The following is a 19,246-nucleotide window of genomic DNA, read 5'->3' on the forward strand; positions in this document are numbered from 1 at the left end:
GTTTCACATCTAGAAGTTTTAAATACAAAAATATGTTTTAACCCTTTTGTTACCAACCTGGCTGAAACCGGCTTTGGCTCTGAGTACAAATGTCTTGTTTTCATAAGTTTTGAATTAAAATCTTCCACCAAACCTTAGTCACAATTTATGTTCCTAACACCAGCTTAATGATAACCAAGTTATTTTACTAAATTTTTTGTTATATTTAAAGTAATTGAAAGAAACACAGAACATCTCAAATAAATACAGTAAAGAAAGGGTTAAATTCAATTCAGGAATAATTATTCAAAAGCTGATACAGATTCAATTATAGTGAAATTATTTATTTAGTAACAACAGATAATTAAACCTTCATTTGTTTATCTCATTCAAAGACAATAATAGTTTTGTAGTTACAATTAAAAAAAATATTTATCATCCATTTATGTATGTCATATTTATATCCATTTATGAATTTGACGTTCTGATACAAAATTACCACGTGGTTCTTTAACGTTTGGAGGCAGTAATGCAAGATAGACTGGAGTGTCAGCACCTAATAAAGAGGGAGAGAAAAAATATTTACTTATACATATAAATTTAAGTCACTGTGGATTCAACTAATTCAATAGTACTATTGAAAAAAGCTCCTTAATGTATCATTCTACAAAACCTATAGAATATATAGTATGATACAATAGAAAACTATAAGGAGTGTATAAAGTTATAAATAATTAGGAAAATATAGTATGATAAAATTTATTTAACCATTGGAAAATTCTTTTATAACAATTGTTTTGCAACTTCATAGAGCATGTATAGATCATTTATTTTATCATATTTTATAATAAGTAAATTACTTATATGTCTAGATTAATATAAACAATCTTTAAATTAATGCAGACATTAAGCTAGCTTAATCAGGTTAGAAAAAATCCATGTTAAAAAATATATACATCTATATTCGTTTTGGAGAAAGAGAACTCTGTATATGTAATATAATTTATAAATCTATTCAACAGGGATGATTCACTCTATCACCATTCCAAGTTTCTTGTTTTGTGCATAGACTGAGGCGACATTTTGTCATTTAAACCTAAATAAATGTACATAATGAGAAAATGGAGTTGCAACAGAGTAAACCATCAGCTTTGAATGAATACGGTATTACTCAGTTTATAATGCACACTTTACTCAAAGTTATCATCTAAAACTAACTGCTTACCTTCATAAACCAAAACTACTTTTGCTGCTGTTCTCCATGTTTCAGTCATAAGTACTACTGAACATAAAACTCATTCCATATTGCTTAAAGATTTATATTATTACTTATTATTAAAGGGCGGAGGCATGTGGCTTAGTGGTTAGGGTGTCAGCATCATGATCGTAAGATTGTGGTTTCAGTTCCTGGACCGAGCGACGCGTTGTGTTCTTGAGCAAAAGACTTCATTTCACATTGCTCCAGCTGGCAAAAATGAGTAACGCTGCGATGGACTGGTGTTCCGTTCAGCTGGGGAACACATACACCATTGAAACCAGGAAACTGGGTCCATAAGCCTGGCTATGCTTTAAAAGGGTGCATTTATTTATTTTATTATTAAAGGAAGCAAGCTGGCAGAAAAAAAATGTCTAGTGGTATTTGTTCCAGTTCTTTGCATCCTGAATCTAAACACTACAAAGACCAACTTTGCCTATCATTCCTTCTAGAGACTGCTCAGTAGTTCTTTAAGCCTCTATATCTTCTTTCTCGGAGTTGCCTTGAGACTCAGGTGCCATCTATTTCTTATTCTAGATCCTTACTTCATGTTGGGTGGTGTATTCTTCAACAGGAAAAGTTTTAGCTTTCACAGTCATCTGTCTTCCCCATTTTCTTGATAAGAATGAAGTCTATCCAGCTTTTGTGTTAACCACATTGGTAAACGATCAGGAGCCAGCTGATTTCTTAAAGTTGATGTTGCAAATGATTTCTACTACCATGCCTATAACCCCCAGGCATGTGCCCCTTGAGACAAACAGTGAAAGGGTCTCCAGAATTATGTGGTTCTCAAGCAGACTTCTTACATACACAGCTATGCCTATATTTTTCTCAAAACAAACAAAATTAACAAGTAGTTAGATGGAGGTTCTCTTACCTTCATCTATAGTTTTAGGGCCTTTGTGACTTGACATATCAGTGTCAACATAACCAGGACAGCACTGAAAGAGAGAAGACATATTAATATCATTATTGTTCGGGATGGCATAAATGACAGAATGCAGGAAATAAATATTCTGGCAGTTAGTTATGTTCCTGTATATCTACTGTTCAAATTTGCCTAGTTTGACTTTGTTCATCATCATTTTGAGGTCAATAAAATAAAGCATCTATTAAGTATTGGATCAATAATATCAACTGTATCTTTTAGAAATTATTTATGTTTCTATTTATCAAGGTGAAAGGCAGATTCTGTAAAACACTGGTCAAGAGCTTTAGTAGTGTTTAGTTATGTCCCATGTTTACACCTTAATGAAAGACACTTTGCCTTTCATCCCTCTGGGATTAATAAAACATTCATTAAGTACAGGGGTTAAGTACATTCAACTTGCAATATGTGTGGCTTTGTGCTCAAAGCCACTCTCCTCTGCTGTTCCATTGACCCAACTACCTAAGAAACATTCACTAACGACTGCCCATGTCATCGCCAAAGGAATGGACTAGATGGAAAATAAACATCAAAAGGCAGAGATCAGATATTAAAGACACCAAGAGTGGCTCTCACTTCCTTTTCCCCTGCCAACCTTTTCCTAGGATAGATGCTCCCCAGCTCTTCTATAAAGCCCTTGGCCTGAACAGCCGCCTCAGGCACCGGCACCCATCAGGATGAAGAGGCTCAATCCGTCACTACAGATTAAATATTTGGATACAAGTTAATGCTGATGACAATGATACCAATGATCATCATCATCGTTTAATGTCTTCCTTCTAATCTGGTATGGGTTGGACAGTTTGACAGGAGCTGGCCAGGCAGGAGTCTGCACCACACTTCTGTGTCTGTTTTGGCATTGTTTTTACGGTTGGATGCCCTTCCTAACACCAACCACCCCGCAGAGCAGGCTGAGTGCTTTTTACATGGCACCAGCACAGGTGAAGTCAGTTTTGGCATGGGCTTTTTAAAAAAATCAATATCGACTTCAACTTTTGGCACGAGGCCAGCAAGATTGGGGTAAGTCGATTACATTGACCCCAGTGCTCAACTAGTATTCATTTTATTGACCCTGAAAGGATGAAAGGCAAAGTCAACCTTTGTGGAATTTGAACTCCAAACATAAAGTAGCACCAATTTAGCTATTTCTCCGTAGATTGAAAAAAAGATGAACAACTTTAATCGATTTTCGAATTTTATTGGGTTCTCATCAGAGGTGTAGTGGTTCAAACATGAAAAATAGAACTCATGTTGAGTCAGACTCAAATAATAAGTATAGATTTATTGATCGGCGAAAGTTACACAGTGACTGAAGGTTCGAGAGTTTCATGCAGAGGCACTTATCAAACTAATTAAATCAGTGTTTTCTATATAAAACGAAAAAGCAGGACAGTATCGGAAACAAATATGATGCAGATACTATTTTATATATACTCAGCGGTCAACATTTGGCCGATATTGTCTTAATTTTCTATCCTGTTCCTCTCGGTTTCTTTCCCCTCTTGTTTGCAAAACATTCCCTATCTATTTCTACTTGTCTTTCTCTTCACATATCTGCTTCTTTTCTCTCTTTACTCATCTTCATTTCTTCCTCTTATTATCACTGTCAACTATATCCTGTCTACCTTTATTTCCTTGTCTCCACACTCCCTCTTTCTTCATAATTGTTCTTTCTTCACCAATTTTCTCTGCCACATGACTATCCAATATTTTTAACACTCCTTAAATTTGGTTAGCCAAGACGTTTTTTTTTTTCAATCAGCTGTTTACCTTATCATTTCACTTTTGATTGTTTTTTTCCTCCTATCCTAGTACCTCTGGAATACATGCACCAAGATTTTTCCTTCTTTTTCTTTTTTTTTTTTTTTGTCATGGAATATCTTATATTTGCAATTTGTATTTTTACTGCTTACGTTTGCTTAACTTGTATATCTCTGAAATAAAGTATATTTTAACCTACAAAATATAGGTACTATTTAAGAAGAGTGGTCCTGGTACGCGCACTCGTGCTAGCTAGTCATAACTAGTCGATCCTACAAGTAGTCAATTTTAGCTCACCAGGCAAACGACGAGGTACGCGGATGCGCGCTACTAGTTGATTTTAACACAGAGATAAACAATGAGACACACGGACGAGCGCTACTTGCTGTAAATGGAGCGGGGTTAACCATGTAATACAAAAAGAAAATTGTAGATAGAATAAATATAAAAGTGAAAAATAATCATTGAATACTGAAAAAAACATTCATCTCCCCTAACCCTAAACCCTAACCCCTAACCCATAATAAAATATGGGAAAAGCTGGAGATGAATGTTTTGAAAACATTCTGAACTATTTTTCAGAATGGTTTACTTTTCAATGAAATATCATTTTGTTATTTTTCATGTTTTTATTCAATTTATCTGCAATTTTCTTCTTGTATTAGATGGATAACCCACCCTCCATTTACAGCAAGTAGCGTACGTCTCGTTGTTTACCTGTGTGCTAAAATCGACTACTTACGACTAACGCGCTCGCATGCGCAAATTTGTGACATGCACACTCCCAGAACTTGGATCCACACTTCTACAGTAGTGCCAAATTTTGGAACTGAGTTTGCACTCCCTAAGAAAATTTTATTCCTGGGCCACTGTTGACAGGTATAAAATATCACTGACAGATATGCACCAGCCCCTAACCCACAAGAGTACATTTTCCTATCTCTACCTTTTTATATTGCTACTAAAATGACTCTCATCCTCAGTAGTAGCTGATCTCATACACAAACCACTCAAATCCACCCGACTTATCTCTCCTCCTCTCATCTCTCATGCTTTCTTTCATCCAATGCTAAGGCCCCACACAAACCATTACATCTAGTTCTTCTTTCCCTGGAATGTCTTTCCTGGAGGTGTTGGCTTTCAACAGCTTAAGCAGAAGATTAATGACATTGATTTCCTTGGTCTTGGATAACTTGTGAAGATCATAAGCCTTCAACTAGAACCAACAACCGAAAAATGAATGAAAAATAATAGGCATCATAGGGTCGATGCATATCCTGTGCGCAGATAAAGTTTTTTGCAAATTACAGTGTGGCTTACACTGCATTGCTTATCCATGCTTTTTAATTGAAGTGAATTAAATTTTGTAAGTGTTTAAATTAAATCAGATTAGAAGCCTAAGTAGATGACAGCTGAAAATAGACTTGATCGATGTCTACACCAAACACAAATGAGTAAAATTTGCATATGACTAAATAAATGATTATTCAAATAATAATCATGATTATGAAATAGAAAGTGAAGAAAATGAAATACTTATAGAAAATATTGCATAGAATTTGAGAAGTGTTTTCAATGTCTTTCAATGATGGCAGGCGAATCAAACATACTGTAGTTTGTTGTGGGATATAAATAATATGACTACTTAACAGAAAATTTGTAAGTTTGATTTTTTTAAATTTAAATTTTTTTTTCTTTAAATAGGTATTATACTCTGGTGAAATTAAAAAATCAACTCATAAATAAACGAAACCCTCAAATCCATCACTGTACACACATAAAGAGTTGCATATCTATATATATATTTTTGTATATATGTATAAACATGTGTCTACATGCATAGGTATGCTTTGATCTATACACATGCAGATGAGGGTCAAATCAAATGATATATATATATTGCGTACTATTCCATGATGAAGATCAACAAAAAAGTACTCCCTATGGAGAAAGAAAAAGTATTTAATAGACATAATATATGTTTTTATGTGCTAATAATAGATTCTTGTGCCGAGAACATGCCAAAACGATGCATATCCTGTGTACATAAATTCTTTCACAAAAAATCTGCCCAGTCAAAACGTTTTGATTCACCTGTCTGCCAGTTTTGATAATAATCAAACCAAATTTTCATCAGTTTAAGCCACTCACCAAATGAGTATTTCTGCTAAATTTGGTGTGCTAACACAGACAATATGAGTGACTACAATATCCTGCTTTCACTTAAGCACACATGAATAATAAATGAAAATGCATTAAATGAAATATAAAAAATGAAATTGATAATTACCGCATTAACAACAATATCTTCTTTTCCTTCACTATCAAGAACTTTCTGTTGAATTATGGTCATAGCAGTTTTTCCCAACTTAGAGACACCATATGCTGTTGAAGGCCAACCTTTTGCTTCATGGTCACCATTTTTCACATCACTGATGTAAAAATTGTAAAAATTATATATAAATATATATATATGTATAGAGATAAATAAAAAAATTAAGCCTACAAATTAAACACTGGCACAAGAGTGGCTATATAGTCAGAAGCTTGCTTCCTAACCACATGGTTCTAGATTTAGTCCCACGGTGTGACACTTTGGTAAAGTGTTTCCCATTATAGCTTTGGAACAACCAAAGCCTTGTGAGTTGATTTGACAGACGGAAACTGAAAGAAGCCCATCATATGTGTGTTTGTCTTACACCACCACTTGACGACTGATGTTGGTGTGCTTACATCCCTGTTGCTAAGCAGTTTGCAAAAATGATCTCTAGTATAAGTCCCAGGCTTAAAAGAAAATAAGTGCTGGGGGTCAATTCATTCAACAAAGTGTTCTTCAAAGTAGTGCCCCAGCATGGCCGCAGTCTAATGATTGAAACAAGTTAAAAATAAAAGATAAATTAAATATTTAATAACTGTGGTCAATTTGATTGAATAAAAACTATGATCCAAGTCATTCCAGCCATAACCTTTTCATCAGTTTTTGTGAGCATTTGGTCTCGACAACCTTTCATAACTGCCCCAGGAAGTTGGCATAGTACTCTTCATTGATGATGTGGCCCTTTTGAAGATTGTAAATAAACACAATGTCTTTTTCATCCCGAAAAACTGAGGTCATCACCTTCCCTGCAGGTGAAACGACTTTAACCTTCTTTGAGCAGGTGAGGAAGGGCTTTTCCACCACATGGATTGTCTATTTGTCTCTGGTTCAAAGTTATAAAGCTAACGCTCATCTTGGGTTAGGAAATGTTCAAGGAAGATCTGCCTCAATCAATATCAATTTCTCCTGTAATGTAATCTGCTGGTGCACTTTTGATCATATCAAGATCATTGTGCAGAATATTCTCAACTTTCTCACAGGGTATACTAACAGCAGTGGTTTTTTGATTTATAGTTATCCATCACCTGTCATCCATCACCATATGGTGAACACAATCAATGAATCAATGCTTTCCTCAGTGGTGGCAGTTGCAGGACGTCCAGAAGTTGAGTCATCTTCAAGACTCTCCCTACCCTCCTAAATACACCTGCTCACTTTCTTACTGTCAATAAAGTTGGACCATCATCCCCTAATGTAGCAAGCATGTTAACATGAATGTCTTTTGGGGGCTAAACCGTTTTTCTGCAGGTACTTGAAAACACCATGTGGCCAAATTGGTCCATTTTCAAGAGAAGTCACTACTTTGAAATTATCTTTGAAATCTTCTTTGGACAATCGGATGTCAGTTTACCTGGAAGGAAACAATGCAGTTATTAATAAGTAGAGTTAGAATTAATGCACGAAAGATTTCACAGTTCCATTATCATTCCTTCATAGTCAGTCAATCCACATACAAACACACACACATACAGAGTTCCACTCTTTTCTTGTCATTAGTCATTAGTGGTAGTAAATCAATGCAGCCTAAACACAACAATAATGTAACTTAAATTTTGTCTTATAAAATTTATGATGAAATCACATGACATATCCAAGATGAAATAATACATACGTTACAAACTGAGCCATCAAATTTTCCAGCTGAGGTATAGTTAAATTTTTATCAATGAATTTCTCTCTCAGATCTGTTGAACATTTATTAAGTGCTCTTACGGAGGACATACTGGAAACATTAACCACTCTAGAACATAAAACATAAACATATAAGTTTGACTTTTGTATAAAAAGTAGAGATAAAACAAGGTTAAGGAATTATTGGCTAGCTGACATTGAGTTTTAAAGGTCTCTGACTACTAATCTATTTACTTAGATTTTAACACAAAACAATCTTCACACCAAAATTAAACTATTTCATATTATTACTTTACTGGCTCCATACTGGAGCAAATGTATATACCTGGGTGGGGCTTTAACTCAAAATATAAAGGACTGCAACTAAATACCACAAGTATACACACATAAAAGAATTAAAAATTTTTCAGAAATGAAGACAAGATGTTTGTCAGAACTCCTGCTCAAACTTTCATAGTCAAATTAGTCAAAGAATTAAAGGGGAAAATTCCAAACATGGAAGCAGAGGTCTAAGGTCAATTTATCAAAGATAGGTCTAAGGTACAAGAAAATAAAATAGATCACAACTACTAACAGAGAAGATGGAAATAAATATAGATATACTCAGTATAGCGAAAGGGAACAGACAAGAATTCTATACTTATTTGTTTACTGCCCACAAGGGGACAAACAAGGACAGACAAACGGATCAAATCGATTATATCGACCCCCATTGCGTAACTGGTACTTATTTAATTCGACCCCGAAAGGATGGAAGGCAAAGTCGACCTCGGCGGAATTTGAACTCAGAATGTAGCAGCAGACGAAATACCACTAAGCATTTTGCCCAGCGTACTAATGCTTCTGCCAGCTCACTGCCTTGACAGGAATTCTATACTGTCTGCATAGTTCAAGCTATGTGTACAGTGGGATCAAAGGCAGGCTGGAAAAAATGGAAGACTGCATATATAATAGATGTATAGGAGTTGTTATTAGTAATTATTTCAAGATATTTCAATTGCTCAGAAGCCAAGGCAAAAATAGTTGAGAGCTCCTGCTACCTGAAAGACCTACTCAGCTACAGAGATGAGTATTGTGAAAGTTTAGCAGCCAGAGTAGAGTGGAGTGGAAAAGGTTCAGCTGTTGGCAACAAAAAGCTTCTCACCTTGAATGGAGGACAGATTGTATGTTAAGACCTGTGTATATGGTAGTAAGACATGGGCTTAAATCTCAAAATAAATATGAAACTTGTAAAGAGGCGAGGTAAGCATATTCTGTTAGATAAGTAACGTCAGCATGTTATGAATGAGAGAATACAAGTATGTTAAAAGAAAACTTGGCATTAGAATATCAACCACAGTGTACAGAAAATATTGTGCTGGTATGGACAATCAATATATAGGAAGAACATCAACTGAATGTAAAAATGTCAAATATGTCAGTAGAGGTAGTTTTCAGGAGGGTTGAGCTAAAGAAAAGGTGGTAGAAGTAAGACAGTGGACTGCTCAAAAGGAAATTACAAAGGAATGTAATAAATGGATAAAATACTATGTTGATATGGATCTGTCCAATCACTGACAATTTGGAAAACTAAAGGTGTAATGATGATGATGATGATGAGGCTGATAAGTTGCTCAATGTTTTATTAACATCATTCACTTTTCATTAAATGTACCACACATCCTATATGTAGAAATATTTATGAGGTGTCTACATGTAAATGAAACAGATGTGATATTGACAGTGGGAGGGAGGTGGGGGGCTTATGTGTATTTCAGAAAATTACATTTTACAATAGTCCAATTCCAGGTTGTATACTTTTATTAATGTAGGTCGTTAACCCAAAACAGCTTTTGCAGCAAGACTAGGTAGTATTTTTATATAATTACTTTTACTAATGAGATTTTATTTAACCTCTTCAGTTATGGATGAAAAAGTAAAACTATTTTTTAATTTTTATTTTTTATTTATTCCAAAATACAGGTAAATAACACACATTAAGTAAATTTTTAAAGAATTCAATATTCTTAATATTTGGCATGGATAAATAAAAATTTTGCTAATGCTAGGTAAAAGAAACACCAATTTACTTACCTCTGTGAGATTTACTAGAAGAGACACAGCCATTCTCTATGACTCGTGAGAAAACACTGAGTCAGAATTATATGGTCTTGGTTATATATTCATTTTAGAGATGTCCAATGAATTGGTAACTGTGACTCAAATTAATTATGATTTATATTTCTTTTGTAATTTATGCTGAAAAATTGTCCAATGCATTGGACAAAATGACTGAAGGGGTTAAAGAGGAACAAAATAGATTCTTGATCATGTGATTGTTCTTTATTATATGATCTCATTAACTTGATTTCCACCCTAAGACAATCATCACAACAAGTCTAAGTTTTATGCCACATGCTGTGAAGTGCCAAAAATATTAATCATCTACACACAGATGAATCAAAGAGATCCAGAAGAAAAACAATATAAAGACTAGAATAAAGACACTTCCCCACCATATAGATACAATTGACACAAACACACACAAACACACACACACACACACACATATATACATACCTGGCATGAGGATGCAAGAGTGGAAAAATTTGTCGACAAACATCCAAAGTTCCAGTGAAGTTACATCTCAATGTCACTTCTGCTTGTTCACTGAAAGGAGCTGTTGATGCTTGCTAAAATATAAAAAATACGAAATTAATTTGAAGTTAATTTATTATTATTACTATTATACAAACCAAAATTGAAACTGATCAACATCAATGGAAATTGTAGCTGTGATACCAGTGCCGATGGTATGTAAGAGAACCATCCGAATGTGGCCATTGCCAGTGCCACCCCGACTGGCCTCGTGTCGGTGGCAAGTAAAAAGCACCATCCGATCGTGGCCGTTTGCCAGCCTCATCTGGCACCTGTGCCGGTGGTACATAAAAAGCACCCACTACACTCATGGAGTGGTTGGCGTTAGGAAGGACATCCAGCCATAGAAACATTGCCAGATCAGACTGGGCCTGGTGTAGCCTTCTGGCTTCCCAGACCCCAGTTGAACCGTCCAACCCATGCTAGCATGGAAAGCGGACGCTAAACGATGATGATGATGATACAAAGCAGTAAGTGAGCAGAACCATTAGCACACCAAGTAAAATGCTTAGCAGCATTTCATCCATCTTCACATTCTGAGTTCAAATTCTATCAAGGTCAACTTTGCATTTCATCATTTCAGGATTGGTAGACTAAGAACCAGTCGAACATTGGCATCAATGTAATAGACTTAGCCCCTCCCCACAAATTTCAGGCCTTGTGCATACAACAGAAAGGATTATTATAATTAAGAGGAAGGCAGTGAAGTCGCAGAATTGTAAGAGTGTTGTAAAAAAATTCTTTGCAGTATTTGTTCCTATTCTTTCCATTCTGGTGTCAAATACTGCTGAGGCCTATTTTGCTTTTCATTCTTTTGGGTTTGATAAAATAAAGCACCAGTCAAGTACTGGGGACAATGTAAATAACTAACATCTTCTCTCTAAAATTATTGGGCTTGCACCAAAATTTGAAACAATTACTATTATAATTAAGATGGCAGTAAATTACAAAAACAGGTGTAGCCTCTAACAATCACTCTACATTCTAAGCAATCACTCTACCTTAATGAGGATGTTTCTTGCCTTTAATTCTTCCACAGAAATTAAGTGTAAGTCCGCCAGAAATTGTGGGCCTCTGATAATATTAAGCATTGTCATTATTATTTAGAACATTTTTTGACTAAGCCAGAATTGTTCCAAGACATATCAGTATTGTACATCACAAGCTGTGTGGTGTTATGAATAACTAATATCAACATGTAGAAGAAATAAAAATAACAACTTGTACAGAAGGGTGGAAAGTACCTTATAAGCTATACCAGCATTGTTGACAAGGATATCAAGGCCTCCATAGGTTTCTTTCAAATAGTTTGCAAAAGCAGAAATACTTTTAGTGTCTGTGATGTCAAGTTGATGGAATTTGGCCTGACATCCTTCCTTGCCAAGTTCTGCAATAGCTGCTTCCCCACGTCCAACATCACGAGCTTGTAAAAATGAAAAAAAGCAGTTGTAATATCAGAGAATTGATGAAAACTTCATAATATAGAAGAAAACTTAACTTATTCTATAGTTAATTCATATATATATATATATATAATAGAAATATGTTACAAAAAGAAAATAGAAACTACACATGGTAATGTAAGGGGAAAGTAAGAAAAATCAACGAAAATGCACATTGTAAATAAAAAAAGTAAAGGCTGTTTATGAAAAGTAATGAAAGATATATATATAATTAGATGAACTGAGGTAGGAATAGAAGTAATAAAAGTCATTATTGTGAGATTATTAAAGAGATTCAAGCAATTATATATAATACCTATCATCCACTCATACAAACTGGTTCTTCTTTAGAATTAGAAAAATAAAAAGAATTTATAGAGATTTTTCATAATTGCTGCATAAAATTTCAAAACAAAACAAAATGTCAATATTAAATGTGATCTTTGAACTTGACAGGTTTAGGCAATAAAAAGTGTCCAGTAGTGCTTTAAAGTCACAACAAGTAACCTTTTCTCGGTTTTTATTTACCTGGTGATCTAGACCAAAACCAACTATGAACCCTGGTTAATGTATGTTCTTGTCACCTGATTCTCTTTCATTATTGTACTGGCCACCCTGATTTCTAGTTTACAGTGAGACCAACCTGGTGATGACTTATGTTGTGGTTTTTGCTGCTGTTTCTGTTGTGTTTGTCATTCATATTTGGTTTGTCTTTCAGGGGTACTCAAAGTTTTCCTTCCAACATAACTCTTCATCATGTCCAGTAGTATTAGTGTAACCCATTATCAATAACATACTGCAAAATGGTTGGTGACCATTGAATAGTCAACAGACATGTATTGTTTATAATTAATTTGAAGAGTTCAAATCCTGCTGCATTCAGCTTTGCCTTTCAACCATCTGGGGTCAATAAAATAAAATGCCAATCAAATACAAGATTTGACATAATCAACTGTCCTCCCACTACTCACAAATTTCCAAATTTTGTGCCTATATAAAAAAACATTTTCATTAAACTTAGCCATACATTTTTAATAAGATGGATCAACTTGGCTCTTTCCAACAAGGAACTCAATTGTAGACAATTTCAGAGAGACGCACTTGCATATTATTCTCAAATTCCCAATTGGCAGTCTTACACAAAATTCGTGTTTTTGTTCTGCACTTTACTGAAAACACTTGTTGACAATAAGTGAATGGGAAGAGCAAATACCTTTCCTCATATTTTCTAGACATATGAGTTGCATTAAGATTGTAGTGGCTAAACCTTTTTTAACAAACTTACACACCTACCACAATTCTCCTGGCATACCCCTATGTGTACACATACCCCACTGCAATAATAATAACAATAAACTTACCTGTTGCTATCACATCTCCTTCAAACTTTTTACACAGAGCTCTGACAATGGCAAAACCAATCCCTTTGTTACTTCCTGTTACCTGGTGAGGAGGCAAATTGAAATATCATCACATATCTCAGTGATGAATTCTTGCAAATAAAATTAGTTATATCATGTAATACACCCAGTAATGCCTAAGTATTGTATCAAAGTAGGAGAGGAACTGAAGGATGTGGTTTGAGGGAGAATCGGTTGCTATATATGGCATGTCTAGTTAATATGTTGAAGTCTCATTTGTAAGTTCATGCAGAAATATAAACATAAATAAGACAACAAAGCATTGTTTGAAGGAACTTTAGTTGCGATTTCTGTCAGGAATTGTTACAAATATTGATGTCCCTCCATTTTACAGTCTCATTGTTGATATTCTTTTTTAGCCACAAGTTGGTCCTGATCAAGGCTTACAAAGAATAAGCTCTGGGGTCGATTTGTTCAACTGAAGGCGGTGCTCCAGTGTGGTCACAGTCAAATGACTGAAACAAGTAAAAAAATTCCCCTCTCAGATTCACACACTTATTGTAGCTATCCTTCAGTCTTTGTAAGCCCTGTAAAAAGAACTCGGAGGATTGGGCCTCCAACCAGGCCTTTCATGATACCCTTAAAGCCAAGAACTTTTCAGCATCCCCCCATATATATATATATATATATATATATATATATATATATATATATAATAGGCGCAGGAGTGGCTGTGTGGTAAGTAGCTTGCTTACCAACCACATGGTTCCGGATTCAATCCCACTGCGTGGCACCTAGGGCAAGTGTCTTCTACTATAGCCTCGGGCCGACCAAAGCCTTGTGAGTGGATTTGGTAGATGGAAACTGAAAGAAGCCCATCGTATATATGTATATATATATATATATATGTGTGTGTGTGTGTTTATGTGTCTGTGTTTGTCCCCCCAACATTGCTGGACAACCGATGCTGGTGTGTTTATGTCCCCCGTAACTTAGCGGTTCGGCAAAGAGACCGATAGAATAAGTACTAGGCTTACAAAAAATAAGTCCTTGGGTCGATTTGCTCGACTAAAGGCGGTGCTCCAGCATGGCCACAGTCAAAATGACTGAAAGAAGTAAAAGAGTAAAAGAGAGAGAGATATATATAAATAAATTAAATTAGAGATAAAACCACTATATATATATATATATATATATATATATATATATATATATATATATACGTCAATATAGTTATTGGGTAGTTTACTATTTTTCCTTTTATTTTTAGGTGCATTTGTTGGGGTTTATTTAGACAGAAAAAAAGAGTTTGTCATTTAAATGATGTCCAATGTGCTTATGTCAACTTATGTTTAACCCTTTACCTTTTAAACAGACTATATCTGGTCCAAATATTCTACCTGCTTTATATTCCAACAAGCTAGATCTGGCCTCTTACACCAATCCTACGAAGTCATTCTAAAAATAAACAAACACCTCGCCGAAATCTTGAAGCTAAGAGATAATATATGATTAATTCAAAACAATATTAACTAAAAACATTGCATTTGACAGAGTAACCTGAATGCTAAAGGGTTAACATTATTACTCTTTTACTTGTTTCAGTCATTTGACTGTGGCCATGCTGGAGCACCATCTTTAGTCGAGCAAATCGATCCCGGGACTTATTCTTTGTAAGCCCAGTACTTATTCTATCGGTCTCTTTTGCTGAACCGCTAAGTAACGGGGACATAAACACACCAGCATCGGTTGTCAAGCAATGCAAGGAGGACAAACACAGACACACAAACATACACGTATATATATACATATATACGACAGGCTTCTTTCAGTTTTCGCCTACCAAATCCACTCACAAGGCATTGGTCGGCCCGGGGCTATAGTAGAAGATACTTGCCCAAGATGCCACGCAGTGGGACTGAACCCAGAACCATGTGGTTGGTTAGCAAGCTACTTACCACACAGCCATGCACATATTTTTATTTATATCTTTCTGGTGGTGTTACTAAGTGAAATATGAGCAGGCCAGAGTTACTTGATTTGAATGAGATTTCCATTCATGTGACACTGCTTTTATTATATTCAGGGCAGAAGCTAACACATCAATTGGTGCTATTTAGACATGTCATTGTATTTAACAAGTTCTATATCTGGAAACAGAGTTTCCAATTCAGGCTGTTTGCTGATAATTCTGTTTTTAGATTCTTTTTAAGTCTGCACTCCTTTGCTGGTTTTGTCGGTGATGTTGTTGAGATGCAAATCAGTCCTAATTGGGCAAATTTAAGATTTAAAACCTTTCTAGCTGTCATTGTTGTTGTTGTGGTTATTATCATTGTTGTTAAGGTGGCGAACTGACAGAATTGTTAGCACACTAGACGAAATGCTTAGCAGTATTTTGCCCATCACTACATTCTGAGAGTGAAGGCACATGGCTTAGTGGGTTAGGGCATTTGGCTCACAATCGTAGGGTCACAAGTTTGATTCTCGGCAGCAGGTTGTGACCTTGAGCAAGACACTTTATTTCACGTTGCTCCAGTCCATTCAGCTGGCAAAAATGAGTTATACCTGTATTTCAAGGAGCCAGCCTTGTCACACACTGTGTCACATTGAATCTCTCTGAGAAGTATGTGAAGAGGTACGTGTGTCTATAGAGTGCTCAGCCACTTGCACGTTAATCTCATGAGCAAGCTGTTCTGTTGATCGGATCAAATGGAACCTTCGTCATTGTAAGCAACAGAGTGCCAGTACATGCTGAGTTCAAATTAAACCGGGGTCGATTTTGCCTTTCATCCTTTCAGGGTCAACAAATTAAGTACCAGTGAAATACTGGGGATCAATGTAATTGAAAAAAATAAAAAGGAAAAAGCAAAAAAACAAGAAAGAAAACAGAAAAAAACCCCCCAAAAAACAAAACAATTCACCACCTTGGGTTGAAAAGTTGAGGGCACTGGGAAACCTCTCTAATGGCTATTGAGGCACACCAGCACACTTGCAGCATTGCCGCAGGTGATGGCGAGGCTGATGTACTGCAACAACCAAGCACCCTCAAGAGCCTCACCAGTTACCTCTGCAAGGTGAATTGCCAGTGAAGAGAAGAATCTTGCAGTTAGTGGTCCGACACCCCCAAATATCTCAAACACGACAGGATGGAAAATGACATTGGCTAACAGACCATGGTATTTCAGGATTTTGTTCTGCTTGGCCGCAGAAGCTGTGGATCTCGCCCTGACTGCAGCATCCAGGATGTGAGAAGAAGCAAAGGAGTCGCTAACTGTGACATCCCAGGCAAGATATCTGCCTCGCGACCAAGGGCACAGGGTGAGGCAGTCAGGTCTCTTCCTATCACATCTGGACAATCCAGATGGTTCCAAGATGGAAGGGATGTTTGCCTGAGCCACGCTCTTCTTGAATATTAGGTTCAACTCCGTATGATGTGAGAAGCAACCAGCTTTCAGGCGCCCAGAAAGGCCATGGAGGCCCGTGGAGTCAAGGAGCCTGCCACAATAACAGATCAAACCTGTGCATATGTCAGCTCCCATTGAGGGCAATGGAGACATGAAGTTCGTCCAAGCTGAGCAGGCCACCAACATTAGCCACAGGAATGGCATCAATCCAGTCACCTGAGTATTTGGCACTAGCAGACATAAGTGGAACCTTGAAAACTGGTCCGACTGGATGAAGAGGGAATCAAAGGTATCCTTAAATGTTATGTGGTCCCAAGCTCTCTGGCTCCGACAGTCCTCCACCTTCTCAGGAGCAGACAAGCCCAATTCTCTCCAGTGTTGCAGAGCTTCATCCAACTCCCTGTTGGAACTGGTCCCTGTTGGAGAGAAGAGGATGTGGACCTATCAATTCATTTCAGAGATATTTTCAGTTTGAACGGCAGTTTTTTCTAGTGGTGTCGTATGAAATTGTCACCCATAATTATGACCGTAGAATCGATCTATTGCATTTCAATCTGTATTAGGGTTAGGGTTAGTTAGGTTAGGGGTGGGGGGAAGGGTATCTTTTTTTTTCTTCACAAATGTAAATAAACCCACGTCACTGATTGGTTGAAATTGTAGAAATTGAAGAAAAAAAACAACAAATATCTTACAAACTATAGAATTTTCTCAATAAAGCCAAGAGAAAAAGATGTTTTATAAACACATTCTACCAGTATACGAAGTTTAAAATCTTTTAGTTACCTAGAAATTATGTTAAAAAACTGCCGTTCAAACCGAAAAGATCCCATTTCAGCAGACTAAATGTTATGGTTTATGATTCGTACAGTATTATTATATGCTCTGGTGAAGGGTTTACAGGTTGATTAGAATACGACTAGGGATGAAGTGAAGTGAACAAATAGAACTGGAACAATAAATAAAGTAAATAGAGATGACTGAAAGATAAATATAAATAAGGTAAATTTATAGTTAATAAAGGAATAAAATATTCATCTATAAGGTATAAGGAAAATTATAAAAAATTATTTGTGTGTGTGTATAATATAAATATATATATATTATATATATATATATATATATATATACCGGAGTAAGCACATAAATGTGAAACAAGGTGGTAAAAAAGAGTACTCAAATACCAGAGGTAGAATAACATCCATCCATCCATACATACATAAATACATACACATACATGCACACACACGTATACACATCGAACCTAAAACAACAGAAGCTCGATGATCGCCGCTCAGGAGAATTTCGTGAAATTCGACTTTAGCGGTTAATGCATATAAACAACAACTGAGAATATTTAGAAGAGAGTCAGTGACAAATTTGTCGCAGCACAAAACTATAACATATTTAGAAGTATTGATTATTAACCTTAATTATAACATTAAGCCAGTGTATACTCCAAATTATGTGTAAATACACAAAAGTCAAGCTCTTAATTTACCGTACACTTAAAAAAAAAAAATTACCGCTCATATATCTTGTATGATTATTAAACATAAATTAAGGCTGTTCAATAGGTGTCTGGATTTTAACGAATAAATTTGGGCATAACTACAGATTCCTGCCCCACCGACTTTGGATGATCATAACTTTCAGAAAAATGGATATTTTTAAAGAAATTTTCTACGAATATGTGTTTTATCGGTGGGGTTGGGGCAGGAATCTAGTTATGACTAAATGTGTATGTAGTCAAACGCACTAAAATATACTTATATGTATATGAGAAGTCAGGATGTTTGGTCGACTTACCACCGCTACTTTTACCATTCTCAGTGCTTTAAACAATGTTGTATCTTGCGTCGATCTAGTTTAGTTAATGCTGAATTAATATAAACCTAGTTACTACTCAGTTTACGGTTGTGGCCTCGTTTATGGCTTGCTTTGCTGATAACAAAGTTTCGCCAGTCTTGTCTTGAATGGGTCAAGGGCACCAGAGTACGGACGCAAATGTTCTTGTTAATTTTCTTAATATTATTTTAAATATTGATTAAGTACACCAAATGTATTCGTGACAAATGTTTATTCTAGAATAAAAAAACAACAGACTTAAAGCCTTGTTGCACGATCCATTACATGAACCGTGTTAAGTAGCTATTTGAAAATTGCTGTCATAAAATGCTGTTCCAGTTACACTATTATAAAATTGCTGTGTCATAAAATGCTGTTCCAGTTACACTATTATAACCAGTTACACTATTATAACCTAAAAATTTTGTTTAATGAAATATAAATGATTGATTAAATAATAAGATAATAAAAAAAATAATCATGAAATGAGACAGGTAATGTAAAAGCCTACTTCAAGCAATTTATCCCTAAGTGGAAAGTTGAGAAATTCAAGTGTTGAGCAGACAAGGTATTGTTGACATTGTTGCTTCATAAATGTGACCTTTGTATTATCACAGCACTGGAG

At 35.7% G+C, this 19,246-nt stretch overlaps 1 protein-coding gene across 1 annotated transcript; it reads right to left on the reverse strand.

The window, feature by feature from the left end:
- Nucleotides 1-302: 302 nt before the first annotated feature.
- On the reverse strand, nucleotides 303-18,845 carry LOC115215214 (carbonyl reductase [NADPH] 1). The gene is made up of 8 exons (XM_029784423.2): nucleotides 18,583-18,845; nucleotides 13,373-13,454; nucleotides 11,814-11,992; nucleotides 10,492-10,604; nucleotides 7,913-8,041; nucleotides 6,214-6,355; nucleotides 2,112-2,175; nucleotides 303-535 (listed from the first exon to the last, which is right to left on the reverse strand). Exons 1-8 carry the CDS (start codon nucleotides 18,598-18,600, stop codon nucleotides 438-440), a joined length of 825 nt encoding a protein of 274 aa, XP_029640283.1. The 5' UTR covers nucleotides 18,601-18,845; the 3' UTR covers nucleotides 303-437.
- Between the last annotated feature and the right edge of the window lie 401 nt (nucleotides 18,846-19,246).

This window comes from Octopus sinensis, linkage group LG8 (genome assembly GCF_006345805.1).
Source record: "Octopus sinensis linkage group LG8, ASM634580v1, whole genome shotgun sequence".
Classification (NCBI taxonomy): Eukaryota; Metazoa; Mollusca; class Cephalopoda; order Octopoda; family Octopodidae; genus Octopus; species Octopus sinensis.

Coding starts and splice junctions, on each gene's coding strand:
- LOC115215214 (XM_029784423.2), bottom strand. Junction 8,042..10,491: donor CTCTTGCATCCTCATGCCAG/GTATGTATATAT, acceptor TTTATGTTCTAG/AGTGGTTAATGTTTCCAGTA. Junction 2,176..6,213: donor AAGATATTGTTGTTAATGCG/GTAATTATCAAT, acceptor TCTCTCTTTCAG/TGCTGTCCTGGTTATGTTGA.